Here is an 18,272-nt window from a genome sequence, read left to right on the forward strand (position 1 = left end):
GTTGGTTGGTTTGTTGCGGTTGATGTAGATCCGTGAGGTAGCACGTCATGGTGATGATGTCACGCAGCCAAGACGTAGACCGGGAGGATTTGTACATAAATACTCCGTACATACATACGGCGATTGAGGGTGAAAGGGGAAGAACCGGCGGTATCCGGATGTAGTACATGGAGCTAGCGTATAGTACGCGCTGGGCCAAATTTCCCTCGAAGCCCACTGGCCACCCGTAGGAAGCCGAAGACGACACACGCCTCTTTGCCCAAAGGTCCTGCACTACTCCTGCTGCTCTCCGTCTGATGTGGAGGCCGAAACGGGTCGAGAGGGTTCCTCAAAAAAAAGCAAACGAAACGGGCCGACAGGAGGGCTCTCTCGGCCAGGATTGCACGCCAAGAAGTGCTTTGGGATGTAAAGAGCCGTGTCTTTGCGCTTCAGAAGCCCAACAAGAGGAAGCGGGCGAATGACAATGGACAAGCATGGCTGCGCACACTCTGGGCTTTTACATGATTCGAGTAATTGCGCCATGCGGCCCATCATCGGCGCACGGTTAGCGCACGATGTTATTTGCTTAGCAAACGGCCCAATTATCTCGCTCGAGAAAAAGAAGAAGCCAGACTCCCTTATCTGAAACCGATCGAGATGCGCGCGCTGCACGCCACGTTTTGCCGTTGCCCTGTTGCATTCATCCCAACAGATTCTCCTCCTCCAATGAACTCACTCACGCTGTCACGCATCAGTCCTCGATTTTTTGTTCCGAATTTGCTGGGAATAAACCCTATCCACGGATCTTTTTTTTTTGAGAACCACCCATCCCTTTCTCTTTTCCCCAGGCGGGGCCCGCGAGTGTTTATCCAGAAGAGCGGCACTACGCTGTGTGTGTGAATATCGTGGTCCAGAAAAATTGTGGCCACCATGGCTAAGACCGTGAGTCGTGAGCACGCACGCACGAAGAAGCTAGGCGCCTTGGCCCAACACGACCAGGAAAGGCCAAATGCCAAGTCTACATCCACCGGAAGCCCGAACACGAAGAAGCTCCTCCGGGCTGGCCCCTGGCCACGGACCCTCTTACTCTTTTTTTCCTTCAACATCACCCACACACACTCTATCTGTGTGTGCATGACAGTTACCGTTGATGGAGGCGTGACAAGCAAAAAGGATCTGGAATAATCGATCGGGCACCCAACAAACAAACTTCATTCATTCATCCCGTCCCATACCAACCAGCCAGTCCAATCCAATGCTGCGTTACAGCAACTTACATGCTCCAAACAACAAAGTCCCCCAGAATTTTGGATTCAAAGTAACAGCGAAAAACAAAACAAAAAAGAAGATATTTCAGATGCCCCCGAAAATTTTAACAAGAGTTTACACGAAGAGTCCATAGAGGGCCTGGAGATTGAGCCCAGCAGGCCGTAAAGGAAAGCAGCAGAACAACTTTATGCTCCTCCGCCTCGCTGCCTTTGCCTTTCCCACCCCGACCCGACGGATCTAGGTTTCCGTTAAGCCGCTCTCTCTTCTCGCTAATCATACGCCATCATTCCTCAGTCTCCGACACGTGGGTCCCGCCGTTCGCAGATCCCGAGGCTGACGCCACCGCTCCAAGATAGGCACGGACGGCACGGATCCTCCCGGCCCGCGCGACCCCACCAGCCAGAATACCGAAGCCACCTGAATACCCTCGCCCCACGCACACGCGGCGCTCCGAGATTATCTCAATGACACGCGGGACCGGATACTCGTCTGGTCCCGCCTGCATTGACGTGTGGGTAGACGAGGGTTGGTGGCAGTTTAGGCGCTGCATAGCGCCAGAAATGGGTTAATAGTAGCCACCACCTCTCTCGCTGCGTCCTCTACCACTTGCCTCTTGCACGCCCTCTCCTCCTCCCGCCGCCGCCGCAAAAGCCCCGGGCCGGGCCGACACGCCGACGCCGCCGTCTCCTCTCCTCCTTCCCCTTGGCGCGGCTCCGTTGTTGTTGTCGCGGGCAGGCGATCCGGGCGGGGTTCTAGCGCGCGGAGGAGGGGCGCAGGGAAGGAGATGGCATCGGAGGACGTGGTGGGGAAGAGCAGGGGCGACACGGCCGTCAACACCATCGTCAACCTGGCGGAGGAGGCCAAGCTCGCGCGGGAGGGGGTCAAGGGCCCCGGCCACCAGGTCCTCACCATCTGCAAGTCGCTCTTCGCCGGCGGCGTCGCCGGTGGCCTGTGAGTTCCTCCTCCCCCTCATCCTCTCCGCCGCAACCCCCCTCACTAGCTCCCGTCGTTGCTGTACTGGATTCGCTCTGCGGTAGGTGGCGGTTCCCCAGATTCGATTCGATTTCGGTCTGATCTCTCGGGCTCGATTAGGTTGGTGTTTGGCCCGTGTCCGGGTTCGTCAGTCCTGGGGGCAATTGAGGGGGGTTTCCGCGTCGACATGATTGGTTTCCGCGATATACGCGTTATTCGTCTGAATGAATCCCACTCGATGCATGGCGTTGGGTGGGCGGCGCGGGTGATCTACTGATCTGTGTCGGATTCGACATGCTTAAACCCTCGTCGCGCGCTACTTAGATCTCGTTGCGTAGACTCGTCGGTTGGTATGATTCGCTGGGAAACCATGTGCCCCAATACATTTGCTGCCCGCCTCGTGTCATTGTAGTTGCATAGCTGCTGGTACGGATTATAATTCAGGTCTTGTGGGTTAGTTTGGTCTGTGATCTGAATCATTCCCATGAGGAATAAACCTGGGAATGTAACGACCGTTTCTTTATCGCCGACAAATTGCACTGGTGGCACTGGAAAACGGTCCGAGGAATGCTAAATTGTCTCGTTTCGGTCAGCTAACCGACACTTAAACCCTATATGTGTCTGCATGCAAATAAATCAGCGTACCGACAATTTAACCCTTTTTGGGGGAGAGAACTTATACTGAAAATATATGCGTGCCTGGCGGAAATGTTGGATTGGGTAACATCATATTAGTGTAAATATGATGTTGTTTTCATTTTTATTTAATTGTTTGCCATCCATCTGGTGGTCTGCAGATCAAGTTTTTTAATTGGAAGCACATTTTGTATGAATAACTATACTTGAGCTGGACATTTTAATGTCCAAGTTTGGGTTGGCCAGTTGCTAACTACCTCCTTACCAGAGAAGTATTGATTCTTGATACATGTCAAGGCTCTGCATTTACATGTTGATTCCAGTTTTGAATTACCATTTTTAGTCTGGTTTATTACTGGCGTGTTCTTTATTTGATGTGTTAGTTAAGTATTCTGGTCTTCATAAGGAATCTCATTAGTAAATGCTGCAGCAAAGCTCCGCTTGCCTATCTATGATGAGTTAGTATATATTATTATATATGGGTTGGTAGCTGACTGTGGTGACTTGATCTTCTTTTCCTTGGTTGGGACAATAGACATCAAATGTTGTTATAGTTGGCAGAAGTCAAAGCTGAAATTATTGTTATTTTGTTGGCCTCTTGCATACTTGAAAGTTGAAATACATGAGTGGTATGAAACTAAGATGTACTCTTGTGATCCATGAATCTTTACTCTTCAAAGAAAACATTTACCAGTGCCAGTTAAGGATATCGTAGACTTACGTGTTCTGTTTATTTTGGTCAGGTCGCGTACCGCTGTTGCTCCGCTTGAACGACTGAAGATCCTGCTTCAGGTAAATTTCTTCTTAATTTTATTTTCCTTTGCTGTTATCTGATGGCTTGTTGTTATGACGGTGATTTAAATATGGGTTAGGTTTTGCCTACTTTGTTCTGTTCACCACAGAAGACACTAAGATCGCATGTCTAAGTAATTTAAATATGTTTTTTTTATTCAACAGTTTCTTCTATTATTTGGTACCTAAACAGTTATGCTACATGGATGTAGATGCAGTCCACATTTCTGCTATCTGAGTTTATTCATATATGGTCTGCTAACCAAGACATATTTTATCTTATTGGCAGTTATTAACAGTTAACACAATTTAAGATCCATTGCCAATTTGGGAGGCCACTTTAAACAGAACTATTTGAGTGCACATTCATTGCTCCCACTTTAAGTACTGGAGCTTTGTGAAAATAATGCTATAAGTAGACTGATCGCACTTGTCTTCAAACCATAACAGGCTAATATTTTTGTTGCTACAGCTGTCCATGTGTGCATGTACTTTGTATTGAAAGGCAAGGTTTGATTAAATTACTTGGGCCTCTGACTTGTGTTACCTTGCTTAATTTAGGTCCAAAATCCACATAGTATCAAGTACAATGGTACTGTTCAAGGGCTTAAGTACATATGGGGTACCGAAGGTTTTCGTGGACTTTTTAAGGGCAATGGAACAAACTGTGCAAGGATTGTCCCGAATTCTGCTGTGAAGTTCTTCAGCTATGAACAGGCATCAAGGTCTGTTCTTGTTTGCAACTAATATTGCCCTACATAACTGCTTTTTGTGCTACCACCTACTTGTTATTTGCAGTTTGTACTTTGCAGAACTTTTCTCTCTTGCATGATGAGACTCTTTTGACCTGAAATTGGTTAGGAGAATTTCTTGTTTTACCAACATATTGGCATGCTCTTGTTTTCATGTAAAGCAGTATTTAATGTGTTATTTCCTTTCTGTGTCATTCCTACAGGGGTATATTGTATCTATACCGGCAACAAAGTGGGGATGGTATGTCTTTTTCCCTTATTCTTGGTACACTGATTAGTTTACCTGAGTTCTGCATCTTCCTTTGTTTAGGAATGACTGAATGAGTATGTGCCATCTTGTTGTAGCCGACATATGATTCTAGTGTAAATCATGTTTTCCAGGACAGCTCTATCGGTTTTTTTTGTGAACTCAGCTCGTCCACCTCATAACACTGATGCCCTATCCATGAACAACCTTAAGTTATGAGATTGTTAGATTTGTGTCTTCTTTGTTACATCTGAACCCTAACCAGTAATCACTGTTGAAAATGAAAAGCAATTTGGGGATCCATGAATTGGGCGTACCAGTGGAATTTTGTCATATGCGAGAAATGTCCTACTCTTTTCTATCCCTAGAGGTTGGGGCAAACTAGCTTGACACTTGTCAAATATGGAACAAGAACCGAGGCTGAACACTTGTTATATATTGTTTCTTAAAGGTTACATGTGGGTGAAAAGCTTCATTGTTCAATATCCTCTACTTCACAAAGAAATAAACAATTCATGTTAAGTATCTTCTCGTACATATGTATGTAAAGTTATGAAAGATCTATGGATTGAACACTATCACACAACAAACAAATAATTCATGTTTAATTGTCTTGTCACATACATATAGATGTGAAGTTATGAAAATATCTGTATTCAACATTTCATCACATGTTAATCATGTTGAACAGAGGATGCTCAGCTTAGTCCAGTCTTGCGCCTTGGAGCTGGAGCCACTGCTGGTATCATAGCCATGTCTGCTACTTATCCCATGGATATGGTTAGGGGTAGGATAACTGTTCAGGTACTGTCTAGTTTTCATTGGTTTCTGTCATCATGATTCTGTGAACATCGATAGTTGAATGTAACTTGGTACATGCTTGCATTGATATCACATCTGCAGACAGAGCAGTCTCCCTATCAGTACCGTGGTATGTTTCATGCATTGGGCACGGTGTACCGTGAAGAAGGCTTCCGTGCTTTATACAGAGGGTGGCTTCCATCAGTGATTGGAGTTGTGAGTTCCTCTTAACTAGTAATCAGCTATTATCTTGGTGAATTGACCCTTGCTTATTGGTGCTAACAACTTCATGCTTTGTTTTCTTTTTGCAGGTCCCTTATGTTGGCCTCAACTTCGCTGTATATGAGTCTCTGAAGGACTGGCTTCTCCAGACAAATACTCTTGGACTTGCAAAGGATAACGAGTTGCATATCGTAACAAGGCTTGGATGTGGAGCTGTGGCTGGAACCATAGGCCAGACTGTTGCATACCCTCTTGATGTTGTCAGGAGAAGAATGCAGATGGTTGGTTGGAATCATGCTGCTTCTATTGTTACTGGAGAAGGCAAGGAGGCACTCCAGTACAATGGTATGATCGATGCATTCAGGAAAACTGTTCGCCATGAAGGATTTGGTGCTTTGTACAAGGGTCTTGTGCCGAATTCAGTGAAGGTAATGTTTCTAATGAACTACAAAGCTTCCTGAAATATTTAACACTGTTTGTTTCTAATTTACTGCCTTTGCTTTGGGTATTCCAGGTGGTGCCATCTATCGCCATTGCATTCGTGACGTACGAGGCTGTGAAGGATGTTCTAGGAGTAGAGATGAGGATAGACTGAAGGATTGGGCTTAGTCTTGGCCGTTATCAACTTCTATTTTTGTAGGTGTTGAGTCGTTTTTGTTAGGCAGGGCGAGTAGAAGGACAATAGGACTGAGGCTCCATTCAGCATAAGGCCCTCTCAGCCCATGTCGATATATCCTACTACCGCTTCCAGATCTTAATTGTTGCTGCACTCTTGGGGGGAAATAATAAGGTGGCTGTAAAGCATTAAGCATTTGCCTAACTCATAAAGTCTTATTCAGTAAGCATTTATGATGTATTGAGATTGAAACATAATCAGCATATGCTGTGTGCTGCTAATAGTTCATTTTCGTGATTTTCCTATCCTTTTGTTGGACTGAGATTGTGTCTAATATCCATTACATGTTCAATTTGGCACAAATCATGAGTATTATCTTGAGATGCATTTCTGTTCCTTTGCCTGATGTATTTGTCTACGGATGGAACATCGAAGACTCGTTTGTTTCCCCGTCAAAAAAAAAAGACTCGTTTGTTTGGTACTGAAATGCAACTCGTCACCAATTTCTGAAATCATAAGCTTGATTTCATTTATTAGAGTGATCCGTATGTATCTAAGATCTTTGTCTGCTGACTGGAGAAAAATAAGAACGACATCAAGTGATGAAACATGTAGTCTTTCATTTGCATTTTCCTACGCTAATTCGGAGTCTGAAGCATGCCCACTGGACACACGCCGTCGGGAGGGCGGAATTAGAGCTGCCTGCAGCTGCCCGTCGGACTTTATCCTCGGAGTCCGTCGGGGCGTGCTTGGCTGCGCCGGCGCCCGGATCACCATCGACTTGGACTTCTGCGGCGACCCTGCAGAGAAGCACGGTGCACGCCATTAATCATCAGCATCATCATTCAACGAGGTAGTATTGAAGAAGCAACCAACATAACATAGCTGGGCAAACAAACACTCGCCTCCTTTGCTGAAGGCGACCCTGGCTGCCGGCCTGCGCGGCGGGGACGTCGTGGACGACGTCGACACCGCCGCCATCCTGCTGCTGCCGCTGCTCCGGCCCGACAGCGACCGCGGCGTCGTGGTGGCGCGGCTCGACGTCATCGAGCCGGCCTCGACGACGCCGTCGGGCGCGCTGTGGACGCTCTCGTCGCCGCACAGCGAGTTGCCGTCGCTGCCGGAGTCAGAGCTCCTGTCCATCTTCCCAATGTGCAGCATCGCCGCCGCCGATGCCGCCATCGTCGGTGTCGTCTTGCTGCTGCTCCTGTCCTTCTCCATCACCCTGTACGCGTACATCTGGAACGGCACGTCAGCCACCCTCGGCGCCGCGCCCTCCCACGCCGGGAACTTCCTCAGCAGCAGCGCCTCAATGTCGAGGTAGTCCACCGCCGGCATCGGCATCGGCATTGTCGGCGAGTCAGGCTGCTGCTGCTGGTCCGGCTGCGGGTTCATGACGAGGAACCGCTTGACGTAGCGGAGCACGCGGCAGATGGAGCCGAATGCCGGCCGCTGCGCCGGGTCGGCTTGCCAGCAGCGCCTCGTGAGCCCCGTGAGCTGCTTGTGCGAATTAAACGGGAACAGCGGCCGCTCGCCCGCGCGGATGTTCTTGCTCATGTGCTCCCCTTGCAGGTGATGGTCCTCGAAGGGAATCTTCCCTGTGATCAGCTCGAAGCAGATCATGGCGAAGCTGTACACGTCCGCCTTCTCCGTGCGCTTCTCCGTCTCCTGCTCCAGCACCTCCGGCGCGTACCAGATGCACGGGTTGACACTGGCATTGGCATTGGCATTGTTGGCCGGCGCCGATGTCTTCCGGGTGGGGCTGGCAGGCACGGCGGGCTCACGGTTAAAGCCAGCGACCTTGACGAGCAGGTAGCCGGCGTCGGCGGAATTGCCGTGCCGTGGCTTGACGAGCACGTTGGCCGGGCTGAGCTCGCCATGGAAGATCTTCTTGGCGTGGAGGTGCTCCATGCCGCGCGCGATCTGGAGCATGGCGTCCACGACGACGACCAGCGGCATCGGCGTGGCCCGCCGCTTGCTGACCTGCTCCTTGACGTAGCTTCCGAGATCTTTTGTCATCAGCTGGTCGTCCATGACGACGAACAGCTCCCGCTTCTCCTCGTCTTGGAAGCAGAACCGGCATCCCGCCACGTTCGGGTGCGCCGCGGCCGCCATGAGCGTGCCGGCCTCGGCGTCCGCCGCGTCGGCGTCGATGCCGACGTAGTGCTTCACGGCGAATGGCTCCCCCATCCAATGCGCCTCCTTCAGGCAGCCTCCGAGGCGGCGCCGCACGTGGAAGTCGTGGGCGAGCACCGACGCCGGGTGCAGCTTCCCGTGTGGCGCGGCGAGGAGGTCGGCCAGCCGGTGCTCGTGCCGGGACAACGGCTTCGAGGAAGAAGAAGATGCCGAGCTGCCGTGCTTCATTTCGTCGAGCAGCTGCGAGAGGAGCCAGCGGTCCTCCTTCCACGCCATGTCCATCCTGGCAGCGAGGTCCTTGGTGGCCATGTAGGCTTTCCCGACTCTGCTTCGCCGGAACAGGGCCGGGTCGAGGAGCTCCTTGTCGTAATCCCTGGCGAACATCAGCCGGCTGCTCCGGGCAAGATCGTCGTCGCACGAGGATGCCGTGGTCTCCGTGGCGGCGGTCTCGATGGCCTCAAGGACGACGGCGACGCACCAGAGGATGGCATGGAGGTGGTGCTCGACGCACTCGTCGCCATGCGTGGCCGCGGCCACGCGCGCCCACCACGATGCGCCGGCGCCTCCGAGGAGGCAGTGGCGGATGTAGAGCTCGGCGTCGCGGACGGCGCGGTGGAGCTCACGGAGAGGGTGCTCGAGGGGCCTCCATCTGTCCTCAAGGCGGAGGTGGGCGCTCACCTCGGCGGCCACGGCGTCGAAGGCGAGCGCGCAGGCGTCGGCGAGGAGGCGGCATTGGCGCGGGTTCACGCGGAGCTCGTGGTGGAACGCCATGAGCGCCGTGATGCCGCCCAGGGCCTCGCCGACCTGACGGAGCTGTTCCATGGATCGATGGAGGAGGATCCTTGATTCCTGCTCTGGTCTAACTTAATTTGGGTCTCGTTTTGCTCGGCTCATATCTAACGAGGAGAAGGATTGGTGAGCATGTATGGACGGTCCTATATGCATTGCATGCATGTAGAAATATGTAGACTGTTTTATAGGATTATATTGTGATCGATGTACGTTAGATAAAGGCCATGCACCACCTGCGTGTCCTGCATGAGCGCCCCGCTCTCCATCTCATGTATTCATAACCTTGTAACTGAATCAATACAATCACAATTCAGCTTGGTCTCAGAGCCTTCCGTCCTTTCTTCTTCGCTCGCCATGGCTAACGCCGCCACCGCCGCTTCCCGGCCTCTCTCTCCACCCAAACTGCTCATCTCCCTCCCTAGCTCCCCCTACCAGAACATGCATGGCGTCACCATCAACAACAACATCCATTTCCGTCTGGATCTCGCCAAGGCAACTACACCCAGGTGGAAACTCTTCTTCCTCATCAGGTTTGGCGCTCGCCACCACGTCGAGGAGTCCTCCCCGCATCACGGACGAGGAGTGGCGCCGTGCCAACGCCAGCTCTACGGGTCCGTTTGGTTTGAGCCCCAACCAGCCTTACCAAAAAATCATATTTTGGCATGGCCAAAACAAGTGCATGACCAAAAATTTGATAAGTGGATGTTGTTTGGATTACAGCCATTGTGATGACCAATTATTTGGCGAACTTTTTAGACCTACATTTGGTTTACAGCCAATAAAGTACTCAAACATTTAAGCATGATGCTAAGTTATTCCTTGGAAAACTTTAGCACGAACTACTTCTTTATTCTCCAGGTAGATCCGGAACTAAATAATGGATTAGAGAAGACAATCGAGGTATCGTTGGAAAATTTGCTGGATTGTTTCTTTGATGCACCGACTCACTTGCGAGGAGATAACATGGAGATACTTCTGTTGGGATAAGGTACAGCAGGTCTACCGGGAAAAAAGAAGGAAAAAGATAATAACTTGATTTCCCTGCTCAGTTCAGGAGACCGGCCAAGCGGGATCCAACCACTGCACGAATTGACATCTCCTCTGGTCCTGCCAAAAATGTGTAGCTTGATGTATTTTGTAATGAAGTGGGCGAAATAATAACATATATTTTTTCACCGTCAAGCAGGATTCACTGCAATTCATTAAGTAGAGGGAAAATTGTACATGGTTAACAGATTAAACAAAAAGCAAAATCAAGAGAAAAGAGAGAGAGAGAAAGAAGACGATCCAGAGATCGTCCCTAGAAGATCGGACTACTCCCCCCTCGCCTCCCTAAAGAGGCTTATATATCGGTATTTATCAGGACGTTCTTCCGAGGTATTTATCAGGACAGGACCACCACGTCTTCTTCTCCGAGATAGACTCCTTTGTAAATTTGGATAAGTTCACCAGGTTTTGGGTGAACAGGTGGTTCATAGTGTTAACAGTACTGCTTGTGTAAAGGTCAATCAATACCTAACGTAAACCACATTCATGCCGTCAGTTCGCACTGTAATTTGCCGTCCATCAGTGCTTGCGAGATGAGCGGTGAGTAATAGGTCTCGAGAGCAATCAAACGTTTTGCTTCTTTCTTTCCAAATGTTCCAAATTGTAGACTGCCAGTCAGATCCTTGTGCTTCTCGTTTCGCCTTCGAATCTTGTTTATTTTGCTCCACCATCTCTTTAGGGAAGAAGCCTCCTTAGCAATCTCGTAGGCTGTTGCACTTGTTTGCTTCATAAGAAACCAGAGATTTTAATAAAATTGGTTCCAGCAAAATTAATCACCGGGATTTTAGTTGTTAAACAAATTTAAAATAGTAGGGGGTTTTTACCACATGTCCATGTAAAAGTAACCATTGGCACAATTTTTTTTTTTTGAGAAAAACCATTGGCCCACGTTGGACCAGTGATCCGGCGCTGGGCCTTCTGCCCGTTGGAAAGAAGAATACGTGGGAATACGGACTGGGCTTCAATAAAGAGATTACAAAGTATCGACTAAACTAAAATAAAAAACGACAACGAATATTCCTAATGAAATTATAAGTTACATCAGATTCCTCGAAATAAAAATCTCTAGATTCGTTATCCGCATCTTGAAATCTCTCCATGTCTCTTGTGATGAAACTGCAGAAGACCAGACCTGCACAAGCTGGACTAACAAGGTTTTGAATAGCCACATGAGTCGTTAACCGCAACCGATGAGAACCTATTATCGTTGAATGCACTTTGGCTGGAGACACATCCCTTATAAGTCAGGTTGTCAAAACGCAGATCCATCGACGAACTGACGAGGAGGTGACCATGACTCACTTGGTATCCCCAACCGAAGTGACCGCGATTCATGCATCAAGATGGACCGCGCGGGACTCCTCCACGATCCCACGCGCCAAATAATCCCCAATTTAAGAGTATTAACACCTTTCAGGATGCTCCTCCACGTATAAGAAATGCCTGGCGAAGGCTTGGCGTCCAATAGGCATGTGTTAGGAAAGTACCAGGCCTTAAGAATTCTGGAGCATAGGGATTCCGGATTTTGCAGCAGCCTCCACCCCTGTCTAGCGAGCATGCCCATGTTGAATGAGTAAATGTCTCTGAATCCGAGCCCTCCTACTTTCTTTCCTCTGATTAATTTCCTCCAACTCATCTAGTGCATTGAGTTATCTTTTATCCCGGTGATTCCACCAATAGAGTCCAATCATGGTGGAAATTTGCTCGCAAATGCCCTTGGTGATATCAAAGCAACTCATCGTATAGATTGGGATAGATTGAGCCACGGTTTTAGTCATGATTTTCTTTCCTGCTTTGGACAAAAGCTTTTCCTTCCACCCTTGGATTCTATTCCACACTCAATGTTAAAAAAAATTGAAAACCTTCTTCTTCGATTTCCCCACATGGACCGGCATGCCAAGATATCGGTCATTCATAGTCTCTCGTTGAATCGACAAAGTTCTCATGACCAACACTTTATCAGCAGCCGATGTGTTAGGACTGAACATAATCGCTGGTTTGTCCTTATTGATTACTTGCCCTGAGAAGCACTCGTACAACGGGAGGACTTCCTTCAAAGCCAAGGCATCTCCCTCCCTTTGCATTGTGACATTTGGGCCTCCCCTCCCCTGTGCACATTGTCTCTGGCCGGGTCCGGCTACAAATTAATTTACTGTATTACAAGATTTCTTTTCGCATTACATGTGGAGCTTTCTTATGCGCGACGAATTCTTCTCCATTTTTCTCAACTTCCACAATTATGCGTACGTCGACCCATGTCCCCCTTCCTATTGAATCAACTCAATGTGATCAACGGCAAAGAATTTGATGATTTTCAAAACCGTAATTTCTTTCTCTCCCACGACATCCTACTTCGCCTAATCTCATGCCCGCCCTTGTACATCGATCTCCTCAAAATGGTAAAGCCGAGCGTGCTCTTCGCGGTATAAAATATAAATGATGTTCTGCGATGCATTCTCATCTAGTATAACCCTCCAATTTATTGGGTTGAGGCCCTTCGCTTTGTAACTCATGTTCTCAACCTTGCTGGACCAACCAAAAGTCTGCCCCCAACCACTTACACCTCACGAACGATTGTTAATTCCACACACACACACACACACACACACCTCGTGTGGTCAGAAAAACCTACGCACGTGTTTTGTTAATTTTTTGGCTGTTTGTTTCCCAAGTATCTCTGCCAAGGCTAACAAAATAGCTCCGCGATCCTGGTCTTGTGTTCTCGTCGGATTTTCGGCCGAACACACATGATGATATTCATGCCTTGGTGTCGGAGTGCTAATTTCCAGGCACGTCAACCTTTCCTTTTTCCGAGATTTCTGCTGCAGCCAATTTCGGAGTCCACGCTACCAGCCAATTTCTTCTCGCCGGATCTCCCCTCTCCCTCGATCTCTACGTTGTGGTGAACGGCGAACTTTGTCGTTGTGTTGGCGCGCTCGCCGACGCGACGATGGGCAGCAGGTTAATTCAACGTGCTGCAAATCCTCGATTATGTGCTTGCTGTAATAGATGGATGAGAAACACAACCAATGCCTGGACGAGATTCAGTGCAAGGCTGCCAAGTTCAACAGCCTGACGTGCTGCTCGACTCGTGACGGCCGTGCCGTGCCACAGTCGCCTGAATTTCTCGCCTCCCTCCACAGCTCCACCTCCGCCGCGCGCCCAGCTCCACCCCTCCTTCCTCAGCGGCTCGCAGGCGCTACTCCGGCTCCAGATTCAAGGCCGGTCCAGGCCGCCGTCTTCGCTCGTCGATGGCGACGCCGTCCCTTTCCTCCGCGACCAATTAAGCTAGCCACCGCAACCACCACATCACGGCGCACCAGAAGCCGCAAGACGCACCTCCTCATGTTCCTTGTTCTCCCCGGAACGCGAACGGCATGCGCGCCTCGCGCCGCCGCCCAGACTAGAGCCCTCGCGGAGCCGCACCAACGTGCCCCCAAGCTCCGCCCCGTCGTGGTGAAGCCCCCCCCCCCCCCCCCCCCTCGGAGGAATCGACGCCATCTTCAGCGAATCGCCGGGCGCCGCGTCCATCTTCCCCGACGACGGCCGAGCACCGCAGCCACTCGATCTCCTCGTACGGCGAGTCCCGGACTCGAGCGCCACCTCCCTCAGCTCCGCGTCGATGTCCTGAACCTTCTGGTGCTCCTCATCGTCTCTCTAGAGCCCTGAGCCGCCCCCGCCTCGGTGCTCTGTTCCGGCCGCCGCTGCCGTCGAGGAAATGGTACTCCTCCGCCATTTCCTCAGCGCAATCTGGAGGCAGCAGCAGCATCAAGGAGAGGGATCGGCAATGGCCGCCGCCGCAAGCTGCAACCGCACATCCACCGTCTTCGCCGTTCCACTTCCGCCATCATCAACTCGCTGGCGGAAAACACGTCCTCCGCGTTCCTGCAAACTGCAACAACAACAGCCAGAAAAAAAATGATTTCCCTAGGAGCAAGAGAGCTAGGTGCTGGTCGTAAGCCCATCGTTAGAATTAATCTTGAGTTTGGGTTATACTAGAGTTTGAGAGCGCTAGTCCATTAAGAGTCATGGCCGCATGTGAGTTAGGAGTAAAGTTAGGTTCAAGTACGAGTTGGAGTTGGAGTCCGGATAGTACTAGTTGTGTCCTGGCATTGCGTGTATAAATACACGGGTAGTCAGCATAGCTTTAATCAGGCCGTGGATTTGTGAGAAAAAAATAAAGAGAAAAATAGAGGGCACGATACGCGCCTTTGGCCAAATAATTGTGCGATCGTTTCTGCTTGTGCGTCTTCATGTCTTGATCTTTGGGCAAACCCAACACCCATGCCATATCACGTATAGCCCAAGCAATAGCTAGTAAGTACAATAGTGAGATATAAAAATGTACAACTTTATTAAGACTTGGTCCACATGCTAGTCTCACATGCGGCGGGGCGAGCGGGGCTCGCCGGGGCGGTGCGGTGGCTGGCCGTGGGCATCTCCAAGCAGAGGCCAGCGGCGCGGCTCTATCAGGCACCGAGATGCAGCGGGCGGGATGGCTGTGGGCGGCGCAGTGCCCCCCTGCGGCTAGGCTTCGTCGCGGGCTGGATCCGGCCGGATCTGGGCCTAGGAGCTCGGACGCAACGGCGGTGGCGCGTGTGGATGATGCTAGGTGGTGTTCTTGGCTTGGCTCGCGTTGAAGTTTGCTTCGGCGGGTTTGGTGGTCTTCTGCAGCCGTGGTTCTGGGGCCACTCCTTCGTGGGTGTGTGTGGCTGCGGTTTGCAGGGTGTGGTTGCTTGTGCGAGGAGCTCGTAGATCAGGCCTCGGCGAAAGTCATGCTCTGGCCTTGGCTGGATCCTGCGATGACGGCGTCCGTGGGTGTCGCTCACCTCCTTGGAGGCATCGTTGATTTGGCCTGGTCCTATCTTCTCCTCGCTAGCTGAGCTCCGAGGGAACCCTAGATCCATTTTAGATCGGGCGATGGTGGCGCTGGCTGCGTCACTTCCCGTCTTGGAGGCATGGCTTGTGGAGGAGGCATCGACCTTGGGACCATTGGTTTGTGGGCGCCTGGCTGCATGGAGTTCGTTGGCGTCTCTTGTGACAACGGCAAAGGTCGAGTTTAAGTTACTATTACTGTTTTTATTATTAGGGATAAACTACTTTCATAGTGCATAGTAACATATATGTGGTGTCATGCATTATGTCATTTATTAGCTTGTAAACTCATCTTACCTTGGTTTGTGTGATGTTATGGTAACATATCTAGTTACCACAAACATCTCTCTCCTCATTAATAACATGCCACATCACCAAATTTGCTTAGTTGGCATTTATATTATCACTTATGTTACTCTCACTATGAGCAGCCTAAGAAGGCCAAGGAAATCTTTACTCTCTGGCTGCTGGAAGAAGAATTAGAATAAAAGAGATTCACCGGATGCCATCTTATTTGTAAGCGCAATACCAGGTGCCATCTCTCGTGACAAGGGTAGTGCTCACCTCTGCTACGATGAGAATGGCAAGCTCACCTCTGCTACAGTCTTCTTTTAAAAAGAAGTTTAACTACCATTTCCATCTCGTTTGTTTCACAATAAGTGGTATTACTAAAAGTGAACCATGAGTTTTTTAAGATAACATGTTATAAAATGGTGCAAGTAAAGAAGTGTTTGTCCATTATCTTTACTACAGTTGAGATTGGCAGATATAATCTGGTTCTGGCATTATTGCTTTAGCTACTGTTTTACCTTTGTAATTCTATTAATTCTGAAAATATAAACTATTCAGCTTTGAGAACCCTCTATATAGAGCTCCAACCACGTCAAGTAATTTAATTTATTTACCCCACTCTTATGCCTCTCGGAAAAACTACTTCCTCCGTCCGGGAATAAGTAGTGACTCGAATTTGTCTAAATTCGCATGTATCTAAAAGTATTTAATATGAAGAAGCTTTATGTTTCTGTTGAGTGACGCTATACAAACTCATAACTTGCAAAAAAAATCTGTTGCGCACCAAGCGACAAGTGCTTGTTCATCAATTATTATTCTCAAAACAATTCATCAATTATTTTTAGTAAGATGAAAAAGAAACACTACACTTTTATTTGTTAATTTATACACTTTATTATTGTCCCATAGAAATGTACTAGCAATAAAAGTACTCTAGTCATCAGAACTAAATACAGCTAACTTTTCACCATGGAAAACTAATTAAGTCGTCTCGGTCTTTGGCTCTCCGTCATAAGGTACGTTGGCTTCACTTTTCTTGTTTGTCACCATGCATGGTGTCATCTTCTTTCCCATCAGACTGCGAGAAACGACCGTAATAGTATTTAGCCACAACAAACACAATGTAGGTATCGATGAGCGCTCTATCAAATCGATATGCTTCCCTGCCCGTGACGACAAAATAACCATTAACTAATGACAATAACTTGGCATATATTAAAATATATAGGTCTGAGAGCCTACCAGAGGGTTTCACCATATTTGGGATGAACTTGTGCAGCAAGTTGAGTTGACAGCCGATAATTATGGATGCATTCCAGGGAGAAGGTTGGGTAGACTCGCTTGTAGTGTACCAGCTCGAGCAGACGGTACAACTCTTCTTTCTTTTGCGACGTTTGTAACTTGAGCTCATCATGAAGACCTGCATGCTGGCCATACGAGCGATGGATATATTACTGAGCAATGGGTACAAGAATAAATACGAATTCTTTCACAAAATTGCATATTTCCTTGGCAGAATTGAAGCTAGGTATACGTGAAGGTTTTTGTGAAGGAAAGGTTTGTCGGGGACCGGGTGGCAAAGTTTTTTCAGGCCGAAAAAAAAAGGTTTGGCCTGGGCGTCCCAGCCCAGCAAGCAGCCCAGGGTCCAAAGCAAACACGGGAGCCCAGAGAGAGGCCGTGACGAGAGAGCCAGAGACAGAAAGAGCGCACGGCTTAATTAGTTTTCGCTGGCTCTGAAAAAGTACGTATGGCCCCAACTCGGAAAGAGGAACAAGAAAAGCTTTCGCTAAAAAAAAAAAAAAAAGGAACAAGAAAAGCTTAGAGTTTAGGGCAATTTACCTCGGTGGACGTCATGGACCGTCGGGCGAGCGAGATCCGCTGGCAGAGTTTCCTCGCCGCGTGCCGGAGCGCCGCCATGTCGCCTCTGCTTGGTTCGATCGGGACGTACGTCTTCCCCGACACAAGATATATAGGCGGGCACGTACTGAGCTCGTATCAAGGTCCTCGATCTGTTAGCTTTGGCCCGAGAATCTGCTACGCACACCTACGGCAACTTAGAAAAAAACTCGACGAGCTCTCTACTAACTCGCCGGCTGCCTCTGTTCACGGAGAAGACGCACGCACGCACATCTTCCGCTGCTCATGTCCTAATGAGACTCAAACTCTAACCATAAACAACTCGTAAACTACCAACACGATCGACTCGATTCGGTCCGGATTCGTATACTCGAGCAATCCGGATACGCAGCGGCGTCGGAGGAGCTTTCCTTCCCCTTCCTCTTCGCTTTCCTTCCCCTGCGCCATGATTCGCGTCGCGTCCCCAAACACTGGGCTGCTTCCATCGCCGATGCTTGCATGAGCACATATATATATATGGCGCCATGGCCCCGTGCGGTGCAGGCCGAGGCCCATTAATTGTGCACCGCCGCGGCCGGCCTCGCACCATCAGTCCATGCATGTACCTTGCGGAGTCCTCGCCGCCGGCCGGGCGGGAGACCAAGTCGTCGGCATGCTGGTTCGAGTGCTCGCCGTTCGTAAAGGAACCTCTGGATCTCCTAATAGTACGAAGTAGATTAATTTGCAAAGATATCATCCATTCGATGGAACGGATGCAGGCGCCGGATGGGGATTCCGTGGAGCCCGGCATGGACGACGACCAAGGGAGCCAAGACGGCATGTGCTCGCATAGTATTTCCTCCAAAAAAAAAGGTACAAAGGACTAGCATGGACGTTTGTTTCTGGCCCAGATCTGTGTGTATACATGCCTAAATCCGTGATAAGCACAATGGTCAAATTAGGTCCATCATGGGATTTTTGGTCCATGAACAGAAAGAATCGTACCAAT

At 49.4% G+C, this 18,272-nt stretch overlaps 2 protein-coding genes across 2 annotated transcripts; one reads left to right on the plus strand and one right to left on the minus strand.

Moving 5' to 3' along the window:
* Positions 1-1,839: 1,839 nt before the first annotated feature.
* On the plus strand, positions 1,840-6,594 carry LOC100822118 (mitochondrial adenine nucleotide transporter ADNT1). The gene is made up of 8 exons (XM_003567762.4): positions 1,840-2,199; positions 3,600-3,648; positions 4,210-4,373; positions 4,604-4,641; positions 5,339-5,451; positions 5,551-5,664; positions 5,760-6,098; positions 6,185-6,594. Exons 1-8 carry the CDS (start codon positions 2,033-2,035, stop codon positions 6,263-6,265), a joined length of 1,065 nt encoding a protein of 354 aa, XP_003567810.1. The 5' UTR covers positions 1,840-2,032; the 3' UTR covers positions 6,266-6,594.
* LOC100827459 lies at positions 6,448-9,244 on the minus strand. The gene is made up of 2 exons (XM_024458740.1): positions 7,486-9,244; positions 6,448-7,098 (listed from the first exon to the last, which is right to left on the minus strand). The coding sequence occupies exons 1-2, from the start codon at positions 9,242-9,244 to the stop codon at positions 6,920-6,922; spliced, it is 1,938 nt and encodes a 645-aa protein (XP_024314508.1). The 3' UTR covers positions 6,448-6,919.
* Between the last annotated feature and the right edge of the window lie 9,028 nt (positions 9,245-18,272).

The sequence above is a fragment of the Brachypodium distachyon genome, chromosome 2, assembly GCF_000005505.3.
Source record: "Brachypodium distachyon strain Bd21 chromosome 2, Brachypodium_distachyon_v3.0, whole genome shotgun sequence".
NCBI lineage: Eukaryota > Viridiplantae > Streptophyta > Magnoliopsida > Poales > Poaceae > Brachypodium > Brachypodium distachyon.

Bases quoted from the DNA above. Each gene is read 5' to 3' on its own strand.
- LOC100827459 (XM_024458740.1), bottom strand. From the start codon at position 9,244: ATGGAACAGCTCCGTCAGGTCGGCGAGGCCCTGGGCGGCATCACGGCG. The intron at 7,099-7,485 runs GCAAGACGACAC...GGCGTGCACCGT, and splicing joins GGAGAAGGACAGGAGCAGCA to GCTTCTCTGCAGGGTCGCCG.
- LOC100822118 (XM_003567762.4), top strand. From the start codon at position 2,033: ATGGCATCGGAGGACGTGGTGGGGAAGAGCAGGGGCGACACGGCCGTC. The intron at 4,642-5,338 runs GTATGTCTTTTT...CATGTTGAACAG, and splicing joins CCGGCAACAAAGTGGGGATG to AGGATGCTCAGCTTAGTCCA. The intron at 6,099-6,184 runs GTAATGTTTCTA...TGGGTATTCCAG, and splicing joins TTGTGCCGAATTCAGTGAAG to GTGGTGCCATCTATCGCCAT.